The following is a 14,531-nucleotide window of genomic DNA, read 5'->3' as shown; positions in this document are numbered from 1 at the left end:
AAGAAGCCTAGTGTAACCCTGGGTTTGCTCCCCCACTCCATCCTCTTCCTCCCATGCTGTTATGGGCTCTGGGGTGGCTGTCCTGGGGTCCTTGATGCAAGTGGCACCCTGGCAAAGGCATCTCATCAGTCCCCATGCCATCACCTTGCCATCCCCAGGGAGCAAGGTTGATTCTCCCTGTGCAGCTGCTGGCACAGAGGGGCTGCACAGCAGCATTACCTAAGTAAATGTAACAACTGGAGCAGCAAATGAGTCCCTCGTCCCCAGAGCGACCCCGGCAGAGGAGCCTGCATGGCATTCGTGGGTTGTTTCCACCTGGCCCAGCTGCAGGGGATGCAGGAGGGTTGTGTGGCTGCTGCTCTCCACCCAGGTCTCCGAGAGCCACCTGCATCTGTGACTCTGGGGAGAGACAGTGGGTGCCAGGTAGGAAGTGTCTGCATCTCTGTCATCCTACCATTGGGTTTGCTATCCAGGAAATGGCACAGTGTGCCCAAGGTGCTGTGGCAGTAATGCCACCCGGGGGGCTCTCACTGCTGTCCTTTTGCTGCCCCACGGAGTGGTGACCTCCCCAGCGCTCACTTACTCTTCCTTCGGGAAAGCCCCACCACAGCTGGCACCTGCTGGCTCTGGGAAGGGTCCTGCCAGTCCAGGGACAGGGTCGGAGCGGCCAGGTCAGACCCTGTCCCCTGGTCCCTGGGACGGGCATCACCCCTGGCACGCATGGGTGAGTTGGGCCTGGAGCTGGCATAGGGGTGAGCAAGAGGATAAGAATCTTCCTGGGCTCTGGAGGGAAATACAGGGAAAAGCTCCCTCTCTGGGTAGAAATCCAAGACAAAACACCACAGACACAACCTCCGCTGCTCAGGACTGTGCTGGCTAACCCAGGACCTCCCTCAGCATCACTGTCCCTCCTCTGGGCTCAGGGAAACCATGGCCAAGTTAGCACCTCCTTGGCTCTTTGGAGGCATGCAAATTCACCCGAAACTTCCACAATGGGTCCCATGGGCGGCAGGAAATAAATGAGGGTGCCCTAGAGCTAAGCCTGTCCCTGGTCCTGCCTTCACCCTCCCTTTACAGACCCCACTCTGGCTTCGCAGGGGCAAATAGAAACAGAGTGATCCTGGGCTGTATTTGCTCTTGTCAGACATCATCGGCTCCAAGGAGGCAGAATGACATTTGTCTTTCGCTTCCAAGATTTTCTGAAAGGTAAATGAGAACAGTTCAAGAATACGACCCCACAAATGGCAGAGCAAGACAGTAATGAACAGCCCAGAGAACATCAGCGTGAGGCGTCTGTTTACCCTCCTTTAGGAAGCAAATCAAGGAGAAAGGCAGTGGACGTGAAAGGCAAATCTGCTGGAAAATCAGCCAGGGGAAAAAAAAAAAATCTTCTCCCCAAACCTATAATTAACCCAGGGGACTCACTGCACTGGGTGAGGAGCTTGGTAAGAATTTTGGGGGGAAATTAGAAACCAGAATAAGAAAGCAGTTTGGACCAGCATATTACCCCCAATTTCTGCAGTAAATAACGGGGCTATTTGGTGGGTAAAGGGAGCAGCGAGCAGCCAGCAAGCCCTCTGGGCCCTAGGCTGCCTCTCACATCAGCTGGACCCTGGGTTGTGCTGCCAGCAGCTGCTTGTACCCCTGATTCCCCCCCGGGCACAGGCAGCCGTGCCTGCACACGTGCACTGTGTGGCCCTGCCACCCTGGGCTTCACAGCCTGTGAAAGATCTGGGGACAGCAAGGCAGCAGCAGCGCTCCTGCATGCATCACCTCTGGGGTGCCAGACACCCTGCCCCAAGCACGCCTGGGGGGCTGGTGGTCCCCTCTGCCCTCCAGGCTCACAGCTCCTCCTACACCAGTGAGCCCAGGCATGGAAGAAGACCTTCCAAATCTTAAAACTTGGTATTTAAAAAATTTAAGTTACAAAAATTTAAATTTAAGAAATTTAAAACTTGGCTCCTGCAGGGAAAAACATCAGCCAGGCTCACCAAAAAGGAGGCACGGTCATCTGCTCATCTTCTCCCAAGGGCGACTAGGTGGGGAGGTGAACTCAGCTCAGGTGTAATCTCAGCTGCCCAGCACCTCCGTGGGTGCCACTGGGGTCCCAGATAAAGTCCGGCAGCTGATGCAGGCAGGAGATGGGCACTGGTGCCAGGGAGGAGGGATCTGCCCCAGGTTATCTGGCAGGGCTTAGTTGCACTGCCTGAGGCCCTGTTTGCTGGGGTGTCCTGAGAGCATCCCTGGGAGGCTCAGGGTGCAGGATCCTGCTGCTGCCCACGCCCGAGGCTGGTACCCTTTGCCCAGCCCTTGGCTAAGCCCGGTGAGGGTTTTAGCCCACTCCTCTCTTGAACAGCCCCTGCCCTTCCTCTCTCATCCCACAACACTGGCCTATCCATCCGTCCTTCAGTGTGCCTCCCCTGTCCTCTGCCAGCAGCTGCCAGCTTCTTTTTTTTTTTTGTTTCCAATTTAATTTTTATTAGCACATTTTGCAGCCTTGCAGCAACCCAGGAATACAAATAGGACAGCGAGTGCAGCCAGGCCCAGGCAGCGGTGAGCAGGGCCAGCTCCAGTGGGCATCCTTGGCACTGATGGGAGGAGGCAGCTGGACAGATGCTGCCAGTGCCACCATGACCTTCCCGTGGTTGCCATCTCCTCTCTGCCTGCATGGGGCTGCCTGGGAGAGCAGGAGATTTTGCACAGCAGGAAAACCCTGGGCATCCCTGGCTGCTGCAAGCAGCTGCCTGGCTTGCCCTGGCTGCAGAGCTGCTCTGGGGCACCTGATAGCAGGACACCTCTCAGGCTCCCCGGCTGGGGTGTTTTTACCCTGCTGATGGATGAACTGAGGCAGCAAGGCAGGTGAAGAAGGACAGTTAAAATCAGCAGCAGATAATGAGAAATTCAGCCTGGTCGGGGAAGCAGCTGCCTAAAAATAGCAGCAAGGTTCTCAGCTGTGACAAGATACACCCAGATTTCTCCCTCTGCCCCATCTATAATGGATAAGGGCGCTGCATGCGCCGTCACTGGCTCCTCTTGGGAGTACCAGGGCTGTGCCTTCAATTTGGAGGCTGCAGGGTGGAGGGGCTTTCTGTGTTTTGCAGGATCAGCACCCATGGAAGCATGTGATTTTGGCCACCATGTGGGGACATAAGCAAAGAAATCAACTGGGTGGGTGGGGGGAAATCCTCCCTGAAACTGTGGGGCTGCAGCAGCCAGAAGCGGGCAGGAAACCTTCTCCCAGCCAGCCCCCACTGCGACTGGCCTCCCTGCTGCCTTCTGGCTCACCCTGGGGAGGGCTGCCTGCGTGCCCAGTGTGTGCCAGGGGGCCAGGGCAAGCAGGAGGCTGTCCCATGCCATCAGTGTGATGGGAGCAAGTGTGACAGGCTGTCTGCAGTGATTATGGGTGAGGTGCATATGGGGACAGGGACAGGGATGATGCTTTGGTCTTCTGCCCCATATACTCCTGCTTGCTTTTCCATCTTGCTTCTTTGTGCTAATGTGGTGGAGCAGTGCAGATCAGCGGTGCCTGTGTGGCTCTTCCTTTGCCATTGCTGTCACCTGCTTGTCCCTCCAGCCCCAAATTTGCCTTCCCCATGGCCCAGGGAAAGCTTGAGTCTGAGATGCAGCTGTGAAGCATCAAGGATGGAAGAGAAAAAACCCACAAACATCCTAGAGAGGCCTTACCATGCAGGGAGTATATTTAGAGATATATGTGTGTGTTTTCCTCCAGATACTTCATTATGGTGCAGCCTGTCCCAGTGTCTTAGTGCAGATTGTGGGTGGCTGGGGAAGGAAAGCCTTCTCCGAGTCTAGCCCCCAGCACACTTCACAAGGGGCAGCATGGTAGTCCCAGCCTCTGTTAATGAGTGCAGATAGCTAAGTCCTTAATTGCCTTGTGGGTGGTGGTTTTGGACATAATTGGCCACTTCCAGTTTGTGATGTTACCCAGCTACGGTCACCTCGTAATGGCCATGGGAGGGTGACAGCCTTGCAACATCCCTTTGGAAATAACCCATGACCCCTACAGCCACTGGAAACCAGCAGGGCCCAGCCTGCAGCACAGGGTCAGCACAGCAAAGGGTCAGAACACATTGCAAGGTTATCTGGATTGATTTATAAGCATGTTTATTTTTACCAGCCTGGCATGGCCCTCTCCTGGCTGGCAAACAGGGATGCGTCTTCCCTTCCACGCCTGAGAAATAGCAGCATTTTCTCTGGCAGGGACAAGCTGACAAGGAAGCTTTTATGCTGGCTGGCAGGCTCCCTGCAGCCGCACGCTGCCCTGGGGGCCTCATCCAGGAAGGGGCTGAGCTGCAGGATTGCTCCAAGTGTGCGAAAGCATGCAGTTACAAACTGAGGATTTGCAGGAGAGGCTCTCAGCCTTTCCAACTGAAATGTAAAGGGAGCGACATGCAAGAAAGCCTTTTCAGCATCCCTGTGGCCACACATACCCCTGAGCCTCTGCCCCCCCCAGCACAGGCAGATGGTGCAGTGTTCGGGGTCCGCTGTTGGCTGCCCACCCAGCTGCTCAGTGCGTGGTACCTGCCACGCTGACAGAGGAAAGGCAATTCCAACTACTTTCCTGCATGCTTTCTTCTACCTTAAGCCTTAGAAATCCAGGGAAGGGATTTTCCCCTTTTCCCATCTCCCTGTGTTGCAGCTCTGCTCTGGAGCACTCGCGGGAGCACTGCTGGGAGATGGGCTGGTCCCTACAGCCAGTGGGTGATGCTAGCAGCAGCACTGAGGGGTTTCCATCCCAGGAGGGAAATACTTGCTGACAGAGTGGCCATTCACCAAGAATTTTAAGCCATTTTGTGTAGAAATCACAGTCCCTCTTAGCTTCCCACCTTTTCCCCAATGGTGTCAAGCTGCTGCTTCCCTTCAGGGTGTTCCGAAACTGCAGAGTCAGCAAGACTGGGCTTTCTATGGAAAGAAAAAGAAGAACTTATATTTTTTTTCCCCTATGTAATTTTTTTTTTTAATATATTATGTTATATTTTATATGTTATATTTAGGGGGGGGTGTTGTGTCATATTTTTTCCTCCTGGTGGCCAGAGGTCCCCCTGCGCTGCAGGCTGGGCCCTGCTGGTTTCCAGTGGCTGTAGGGTAGTTCTCTGCCACCCTGCCTTGCAGTGGGAAACTAAGGCAGGGACTGGTGCTGGGGGGGGTGAGGAGCTGGGTCCCACAGATGTGGGGTGCAGATGGCCACCATGAAGCACAAGTGGTGTTTCCCCCACAGCCCACCTGTGGGCAAGCCAAGGGGTGGCTGTCAGGGTGGGCAAGGAAGGGGCAGGGGTCCCCACAAGGTGGCCCGCCCTGCTCCTGGCCTGCCACAGCCCAGAGACCCCCCAGCCCACCAGCGTCCCCAGCCCCAGGGACAGCCAGGCCCTGCCACCTCACTGCCTGGCACAAAGCGGGGCATTGAGGGACACAGCAGCGCTTTGTCCAGCCCGTGCCCACCGGGAAGGGGCCGGTTGCCCTCTGCAGGCTTCCCTGGTGCTGTGCTGGCTCTGCAGCCGCAGCACCCAGGCGAGCTGGGGGCACCCATGGGAGCTGTGGCAGCCATGGGACATGGGGCATCCAAGGGGGCTGGGGTACCCATGGGAGCAGGACCACCCAAGGGGGCTGGCTCCATCTGCTGCAGCCCTGGAGCCGTACCTGTCACTTGGGGACCCCATGGCTGTGCCCACCTGAGCGCTGTTCCCCCACGGGGGCCAAGGGGCCTGGGAAAGTGGTCTCAGGATTCCTATTAAAAGGGGTAAAACTCCCAGTTTGGAGCCCCCAAGGCTGAAAGCAGGTCCCTGGGACAGGGGACCCTGTACCCCGCTGGCAGGTGCTGGGGTGTCAGGGAGGTGTCAGAGGGGCACCCCCAACCGTGGGGCAGTCTCCCACACTGCCACAGTGGGCAGCCCAGGGCAAACACAGCCTGGCGGGGCCAGGGGTGCCCGGAGCCACTGATGAGGGGACACCCCATGAAGCCTCCCCACTCTCTTTCTTTTGCAGAAGCCTTTTCCCCCAAAAGCCCTGAGCGGGGCTGTGGGGAGGCTCTGCCCACGCAGCTGCCAGGCACCCAGGAGCTGGCAGCCAAGGGGTGCTGCTGGGGGGGTCGAGGGGGAGGGGCGGGGTCCTGTCCCTTTAAGGGGGGTGGCTGTCACTCAGAGAGCCCTTTTCTTTGCTGGAGAGCGGGACAGGCCCCCAGAGGGGGAAATACAGGGCGAGGGACCGCCAGGCAGGCGAGGGCTCCAGCAGACAGCACCAAAGCAGCCGAGCGGGTGGTCGGAGGAGTTGACCAAGTCCAGCACAATGGGTGAGTATGGGGTGAGGGTGGCGGACACCCGGAGAGCTGTTGCTGGTGGCTCTGTGGACCCTGTCCCAGAGCAGAGGCCCCTGAAACTTTCCTCTGGTGCTGGTCTGGTCGGGTGGCCCCTGTGTGGCCATGCCGGCCATGGGAGCTGCCGGGGGAGGATGCCTCGGCACGGCGGGAACGGTGTTTTCTTTCCCAAAGTGATTTTATGTCCCTGTATGCTCATGCGCTGTCTGTGGGGACAGGTGCCATCCCCATGGCTGGTCCCACCCAAGCCCTCGCCACACAGGCTGGAGAGATGAGAGTTCCTGCCCGGGGCTGGTGGGAGCTGGGAGGTCCAGGCGGGGTGCTGAGACCTGCCACAGCTCGTGCCACTTGTACGCCGGGAGCCGTGGGAAAACAGAGGCACTCCTCATGCCTCAGTTTCCCTATTGATACACCAGAACTAATACTTACCAGCATACCCCCCAGGGCATCAGGGGTGCTCTGCTCCCAGAGGTGACAGGGGCTGCCGGCACTCTGCCTCCTCCTCCTGTCTGCAGCCTATCGTTTGGCTCCAGCAGCCGCTGAGCCTGGGTACAAGGCCTGGGGTTGTGTGGCACAAGGGCTCTTTCTCTCCTCCCTTCCCCTCCCCAGGCTTCCCCAGCGCAGCTTCCCAAAGCTCGAGGGGCCGGAGCTGTGGCAGGGAGCCTGCCAGGCCCTGCCGCATCCTGGGACCCGCAGGCCCCCAGGAATGGGGCCATTCACCATGCCCCAGTCCGGGCACCTGCCATGCCACTTCTCAGGTGGCCAAAAATAAAAATGAAAAAGGTGTGTTTGGCCCAGCACCCTGCTGCTGTGGGTCCCAGTGAGGTTCAAGGAGCAGTGCTGGCCAGGAGGAGCAAGACCCCCCTGGACCTGCCACATCCAAGGCAAACAAGCGGGAGGGGTCCCAGTGCTCCCCCATAGCACTGCCTTTGTTCCCTGTTTGCTTTCAGCATGGGGCAGCCGCCAGGGCGTCAGTGCCAGGACAATCCCCCATTGTCATTGGTGCCACCGCGCGACCTTGCTCCCAGTGGGGAGGGGAGGGCACCCCACGGCTTCCTTGTCCTTTGAGGGAGGAGATAAGCACTGTGGGATCCGTGGAGGGAGTGTGGGTTTGGGAACGCTTCCCACGGGTGCCTGCCTGGCATTCAAGGCACAAATGCTATGCCCAGATGGGATATGCCCAGGCAGCCACCATGCCCAGGACAGTGGGGTGCCGAAGCTCACATCTTGGGGAAGGGGAGCAGCTTCCCTGCACAGAGGTGTTGCACAGCCAGGGCAGCAGGTTATTGCAGCTTAGCTGGAGCCAAACTAAAGCTCCAGAGCCAGATGCTGGTGGGTGCAAACCCACCTGGCTGCCCACCCCTAAACTGGGCAGGAGAGTGGCTGGCTGAGCACCTCTGAACCCAGCCCATCAGGAACCTGAGCTAATGATCCTGTATGTTAGAGCCCTGATGTGCAGAAGGAGCAGGTGTTCATGGCCCCACTGCTGAAAAAATTCCAGCATTTAGGCAATCCAAGCAGCGTACTGGCATGTGCCCTCGCTTTCCATACCCACACACAGGTACACATGCCCTCTTGCCAAATATCTGTCCCTTAGGACTAAATCTATCACACAAGCACTGACGTTTGGGGAACTAACATGGCTCCTCTCCATAAGCACATCTGCCCGTGGAACGGGGCTGCTGCAGCACAAGCTGCCCATGGGGTGCCAGGAAAGGGGATAAGTGCACCCCAGCGTGCTGCCTGGAAGCCCAGTGTGCTTGGGGCATGTGCCAGCTCCTCCTGCACTGCCCCAAAGCTGGGCCATGTTGCTAGGTCTCCAGTTAAGTTTGTCTCTGTGGAGGTGCTGGTCTCCCCTCCATCTTCAATGGCAAAAGAAAAATGCAGGCAGCTGGCATCGCCATTGCCCGCAGCTGGGCTGCGCTCACAGCGGGGAGCCCATTAGCAGCTTGTTTCGTGGGTCCCACTGGCATTACGCTACATCGCCTTGTATTTCCATCTTGTTTCGCATGGGTCAGCACAGCTGGCTTGCCTCAGCTCCCTGGCCGCCTCACACCCAAGGGCTGACTTGCAGCCCCAGTGCCCCACACTGCCGTCACCCCTGTTCCTGGGCACACTTGGGTGCAATCCTGCCTGGCTGCTTAGAGAGCTCTTGGGGAAGCTGCTGGGCTTCCTCTCCAGTATTGCAATGAATCACTTAATCATTTCTGGATTTTCCTTCAGCCTGCTTCCCTCCTCCTGCTGGGCACCTTCCTCGCCCTGTGCTTCCCTGCTCCTGAGCTGCAGGCTCCAAGTGCTCCCTGTCCCGGCAGCCCCATCCCACCTCAACTCTCTTCTCCCTAGGTTTGCTCGAGTGCTGTGCCAGATGTCTCATTGGGGCACCCTTTGCTTCGCTGGTTGCCACTGGCTTGTGCTTCTTCGGGGTAGCACTGTTTTGTGGCTGTGGGCACGAAGCCCTCACAGGCACCGAGCAGCTCATTGAGACCTACTTCTCCAAAAACTACCAGGACTACGAGTATCTCATTGATGTGTAAGTACCCTGTGGTGCTGCATTGCCCTCGCACTGGGGCCCCTCACGTCTCTGTCTTGCTCTGTGCTGGGAGGAGGTGTCTGGCCACGTTGGCCGGGCCGATGTTGTCACCCAGGCACCACGGAGACCCCAGGCTATGTTTGCCATGTGCCAGTGCCGCGGCTGCATGGCAGTGTCCAGTGGCCACTTGTTTCCGTTTCACACCTGTTTTATCTGACCCTCGCTAGGTGCTCTGGCTAGTGCTGGACCTCTGTACTGGGTAGGTATGGAGGGTACGGGGGAGCCGGCAGTGGCCCACAGCCTTGCTCACCACAGCTTTGCCCCCGTTCGCTCCTCTTGTGGCTTCACCCTCTGTTTCAGTCCCCCCAGGGTGGCACGGGGAGGGTAAGTCGCTGCAGCCAGGCTGCCCCGGCCATGCTGCACGTGGGGCTGAGCTCTCCAGCACCACCCCAGCACCTGAGCATCCCTGCCCACTCCTCTCCCTGGCAGCATCCACGCTTTTCAGTATGTCATCTATGGCACGGCCTCCTTCTTCTTCCTCTACGGAGCCCTGCTGCTGGCCGAAGGCTTCTACACCACCGGTGCCGTCCGGCAAATCTTCGGGGACTACAAGACCACCATCTGCGGCAAGGGCCTCAGCGCAACGGTAACTGGGGGCCCGAAAGGGAGGGGAGCGCGAGGCCCCCAGCGAGCTCACTCATTGCAGCGGGTGTGTCAGTGTTTGGGAAAGTGGCTAGGACATCCTGACAAGGTGATCTTAACCGGGGTTTGGCACCCCTTCGCGCGCCTGCAGCGGGTTCGCCACGCTCGGCGTGGCCGAAGGGCAGGAGACTGTGGCCGTCCGGGTTTCGGGGTATCCCAAAGGGAAGCGCAGCCCGGCCACCCTCCCCCAGACCTGCTGTGGCCTCTGGGGACCAAAGCAGCCCAAATAGCCACATTTAACAAAACTGCTTCATGTTTAAGCATTGGCGGGGAGAGCCAGGAGCATCCGTGCGGTGCTGGCAGCCCAAGGCTCTCTGGCACCTCGTCCCCCTGGCGTTGTCCCCTCTGCTGTGCTTGGGGACCATGACAAAGTGCTGGTAAGGGGAGCCCGTGGCCTGGGGGAGCGGAGGGGGATGGCTGCGGTTCCCTCGGGGGCTGGTCGGGGTGGCACTGCAGAGGGAGGGCAGGAGAGCCACATTTGCACGCCAAAGCGGGTTTTGCAGCTGCCCTCCCGCAGAAGCCAAGCCCTGCTTGCCGCGGCCGTGGTTACTCGCCCTGCGCGGGACGTGGCAGCCATCCTGCTGCCGCCACCAGTCACCCCCACACACGCGTAGCTGGCCGTGAGCCCGGGGCGAGCCTGGCGCTGGTGCTGGCCCCATGAGCCGCAGGAATGCCCGGCTTGGGCTGCTGCTCCATGCTGGCTGCTTTGGGGATCCACCAGGTGTGGTGGGCAGCGTGGAGCCAGATGCAGGCAGCATCCCAGTCCCCTGCCTGCCCTGCACCCTCTCCTGCCCGGGGACCCTCGCGCTCCCCTGTCTGTGTCCTTGGCCAGTCGGTAACCACGCTCTGCCTCGGCTTGTCCTGCCCCTTGCAGTTTGTGGGCATTACCTATGTCCTGACCATCATCTGGCTCCTGGTCTTTGCATGCTCCGCGGTGCCCGTCTACATCTACTTTAACACTTGGACCACCTGCCAGTCCATTGCCAACCCCAGCAAGACCTCAGCCAGCATTGGCACCCTGTGTGCAGATGCCAGGATGTATGGTGAGTGACGGGTCCACTGCCCAGGAGCCTGGGCTCAGGGTGGAAGAGAGGGGATGGAGGAGAGGGTCCAGGTGGATAAGGCTGGGATAAAGCAGGGGCAAGTGCTGAAGAGCCCCGAAACACTGGGGCGTGTGGCACACGTGACTGTGGGAGGCTGAGCAAGGTGGCTGTCTGGTGGCCATGCCTGGCTCACCTGGCTTCCCATGTCTCACCAGGTGTCCTGCCCTGGAATGCTTTCCCCGGCAAGGTGTGTGGCTCCAACCTGCTCTCCATCTGCAAGACCAGCGAGGTGAGGACCTCTGTCACCCCATGTGTGCTTCCCTCAGTGAGTGGTCTCGGCACTGGCCTTCCTGGCCAGCACACAGGACCCTGGGCACTCACCCCCTCTTCCCTTGCAGTTCCAGATGACTTTCCACCTCTTCATCGCAGCCTTCGTGGGGGCAGCCGCCACACTGGTCTCACTGGTGAGTTGGTGCTCCCCCTGCCCGGCTGTTCTCCTCCACCCAGCGAGGATGTGGGGGCAGAGGACAACAGAGGTGGTGGGCATGGATGTGACAGAGCCTGTGCTCATGTCATTTTCTGGCACATAAGTGCAGATGGTGAATTCGGGCCATAAGAATGTAGAGGTGACTGATGGAGGGGATCTGGACAGGCTTTAGGAGACCACCAGGGAGAGGTCCTGCTGCCCATGCACTGAGTCCCCTGCCTTTCCCTGGCTCTTCTCTTGCTTTACACCAGTGATGAGACACTACTGTGTCCTGTCGGTGCAGCGGGGCCACAGGGCTCCATGGGGCAACTGCCCTGTTGGGGTTCTGGGCTCAGGGATGTGACCTCAAGTGTACCACAGTGAGGTGTGTCCCCCGCTTGCACTCCTCGCCCATGAGAGCTTTGTTTCTCCTCCTCCCCTCTTGCTCACTCTCTTCCCACCCACAGCTCACCTTCATGATTGCTGCCACCTACAACTTTGCCGTCCTCAAGCTGATGGGCCGAGGCACCAAGTTCTAGCCTGCGCGGTGGAGTCCAGCCAGACCAAATGCCCTTCTTCTCTCTAACCCCGAGGCTTTAACACTGCAGCCACCCGACACCAGGTCTCCTGCGTTAACTCTGCCTTCGCCGCTGACTCCCCTCCTCTTCCTCCCTCGCATCCATCGTGCTGAGCGTGACCAGGAAGGAGAGCTTCCCACCAGTGGACACCTCTTCATGCACTTTTCTCTCTCTGCTCATCTGCAACCGGTTCGCTCTAGGGCCAAGCCCATCACAACCAGCCAGAGAAGAGGAGGGACTTACTCCAGTGTCCTGATGTTGCCTAGGGACAAGCAAAGTCCTTCATGCTCCTGAGAGGAGGAAATCCATGTAGGTTGCTCCATTAGTAGCAAGAGGCTACCTAGAGAGAAAAGGAAGTTGGCCCAGTCGCGGTACCATTGCTAGAGACTCTCCTGGAGCTGTCTGCTGTCACCACCCATGGATGGAGAATAAGAGAAGGATTATTTTTTTTCCCTTAGCAAAGAAAGGTGAATTTACCCCAAATTGCCTGCTGCAGCCAAGGCAAAGGGAGTTTAGGGCAAGGATCTTCCCGTTGCGGAGAAGAGAGCCCTGACCCCAATGCTGATAGAGCCCTAAAACAGCTGCCCTTACTAAAGCCTAAAGGAGTTTGGTGTCTCTGTAGACAAAAGGGGCTCCTGGCTTTACACTCCAGGCAGCAGAGAGGCAGCAGATAGGTTTGATTGAGAGGGGACATCTCTGCACTGTGCCCCGGGAGCGTAAAGCCAGAGCTGTCCCTCTGTAGGCAGGGGTGACCCTTTGGACTGCGCACCTTTGCCCACCCTGCCCTGCAAGTGCCACGCTCACCGCACGCTCTCGTCCCTTCACAATGGTGCTCTTCTCTGGGGTGACGTCTGCTTCTCTAACCTCTGCTGCGTCAGAGAGCTTGATTTGTTTCTCACCTGTGTCAAACATAACTTTCCCTCATTCTGTCCCCCTCTTCCCCTCACTTTTCTTCCTGTGCTTCCTGCAAGTCAGGACAATTGTCTTGTATCTGCCAGAGCGGGAGGGACTGGCAGCATCTCGCTTCTAGCCAAAACCCATGAAGGAGTTGAGGAGGGAAGGAAAGGCAGTGGTTTGGGGGTCACGAGGCGGAAACACAGCCTGTCTCTGCAAACCAGACCTTTTCCAGTGCCGGTTCAGTCTTTTCCCACAGAAGGGGGCAGCAGGGTGAGGGGTTTGGTGGAAACAACCTCTCCCCCATGATCGCTCACCATGGCAGCTGGAGGAAAGCCCCCTGGCTGGGTAGCATGGGTCCAGCCAGACCCGCCAAAATGCTGTTTCCAGTCCTTCCCGCCAACCAGTATTTTGTTTTGCTCTTCCTTGCCTCTCCTTAATGCTAATCTTTGTGTTTATTTATTGGAGAAACTACTTTCAGTGGCAGACTGTAGCTCCATCTTGCATGGATATTTTTTTTTGTCTGTATTATTATTATATTTTTTTTAAGTGCCGGTTTCAGCAGGGGCAAGGATAAAGGAGCAGATCTGCTGAGCAGAGCATTCGAAGGACCCTTGCTGCCAGGAATGCTGAAATAGGTTGGCCAGGCTACCAACGCACACGGGCTGGGGATGGGGGAGATGCCAGGAGGGACAGCAGGGTGGGGAGAAACCAGTCAAGATCCGGAAATTCATATTGACTCTATCTCTCTTGGGGGTTTGCTGGGGGTTTTTTTGGTACCTGTTTAACAAAAAAATAACCAGATCCTCCTTCCACCCTTGTCCCCAGACCCCAAACACACACACACACACACACGCACACATGTGCACACACACACACGCGCGAAAAGGAGAGTTAATCAACTGAAAGTGTTTCCTTCATTTCTGATCTAGAATTTCAACTTGTTAACAACCAATAAAAAGGAGCAAGTTTTTAGAGACTTATCTTACAAGATGTATTTTATAAAAATTAAAGGAAATAAATTAAAATTAAGAACATTCTGAACAAGATACATGTCTGTCTGTCCATTTGTTGTGCAGGATTCCGCCCCCCCGCCCCCACCCCGCGCCAAAAAAACACCATGGATGGGGAGGCTGCAGAGGAGAAGGTTGTAGAGGAGCAGTACTCACCAGCCCCATGTGTGGGCCAGCAGCCCCTGCAGGACTCTGCCCACCCCACCATCCCACCCCAGCCATGAGGTTCATAACTCTGACTTCAAAATCTTGGTTCCCAGCTGGGGAGCTCTTAAAACCTCTATTTCTTCTTCAGCCACCCAGAGGAAAGCTGGGGTCTTGTAGGAGCTGCTTGCTCATGTTTGGCAATGTGCTGCTGTCCTTTAATATTCAGCCTATGTGGTGACAGCCTCTGCCACATCTCCTAACGTAGCACCTACAGCAAAACCGCAGCAAAACTAATCAGCATGGCTCAAACAAAGCTCGCTGGCTTGCATCAGGCAATGCATGTAGTACAAGCACATCCAGAGCCACGCAGGATGCACCATTCTCTCACTTGCAGAGAGCCCTGTGTGAAATAGGATGGTCTTTTTCAGGCACGAGGGCAGACTCAACTATCACAGGGCCCTACATGTCCTGTCTGCAACTGTGTGGGTGGCTGCGTGCCGTTTGCTGCAGGGTTGTTAACAGTTTGCACAGTGCTGGCACATGGGGAGACCATTGGATGGTGTTTTTCAGCCCTTGATCCAAACACCGCCCGTAGATGCACATTTCCATGGCAGCTACTCAAAAATTATCGATTCAAATGTTGCTTCTCTTGGAAATTCCCCTCAAGAACTGTGCTCAGGAACCTCCAGGGAGCAAGGCCACAGAGGGATGCTCTTAGCCCCATGCTCAAACCCCAGCACTACTCCCGTTTGTAGCAGATCTGCCCAAGAGGCAGATTTCAGGCAAAGCTAGGTGCCCATGACCGGCAGGGCAGGCTAAGAGCCAGC

General features: G+C 57.4%; 1 protein-coding gene across 2 annotated transcripts; it reads left to right on the top strand.

Annotated features, from left to right (window-relative positions):
- The first annotated feature begins 6,181 nt into the window (after nucleotides 1-6,181).
- On the top strand, nucleotides 6,182-13,581 carry PLP1 (proteolipid protein 1). 2 transcript variants are annotated; one of them, XM_049828017.1, is made up of 7 exons: nucleotides 6,182-6,307; nucleotides 8,675-8,861; nucleotides 9,351-9,507; nucleotides 10,438-10,606; nucleotides 10,822-10,895; nucleotides 11,005-11,070; nucleotides 11,540-13,581. In XM_049828017.1, the coding sequence occupies exons 1-7, from the start codon at nucleotides 6,304-6,306 to the stop codon at nucleotides 11,609-11,611; spliced, it is 729 nt and encodes a 242-aa protein (XP_049683974.1). In that variant the 5' UTR covers nucleotides 6,182-6,303; the 3' UTR covers nucleotides 11,612-13,581. The 2 variants fall into 2 exon arrangements, with proteins under 2 accessions (XP_049683974.1, XP_049683973.1); XM_049828016.1 differs by having other exon boundaries at nucleotides 9,351-9,612.
- The last annotated feature ends 950 nt before the right edge of the window (nucleotides 13,582-14,531 follow it).

The sequence above is a fragment of the Accipiter gentilis genome, chromosome 24, assembly GCF_929443795.1.
Source record: "Accipiter gentilis chromosome 24, bAccGen1.1, whole genome shotgun sequence".
In the NCBI taxonomy this organism is placed as follows: Eukaryota; Metazoa; Chordata; class Aves; order Accipitriformes; family Accipitridae; genus Astur; species Astur gentilis.
Note: the sequence above shows the minus strand (reverse complement) of the source record. Positions and strands in the feature narration are given on the sequence as shown.

Bases quoted from the DNA above. Each gene is read 5' to 3' on its own strand.
- PLP1 (XM_049828016.1), top strand. The intron at 9,613-10,437 runs GTGATCTTAACC...TGCCCCTTGCAG, and splicing joins GGCTAGGACATCCTGACAAG to TTTGTGGGCATTACCTATGT. The intron at 10,607-10,821 runs GTGAGTGACGGG...ATGTCTCACCAG, and splicing joins TGCAGATGCCAGGATGTATG to GTGTCCTGCCCTGGAATGCT.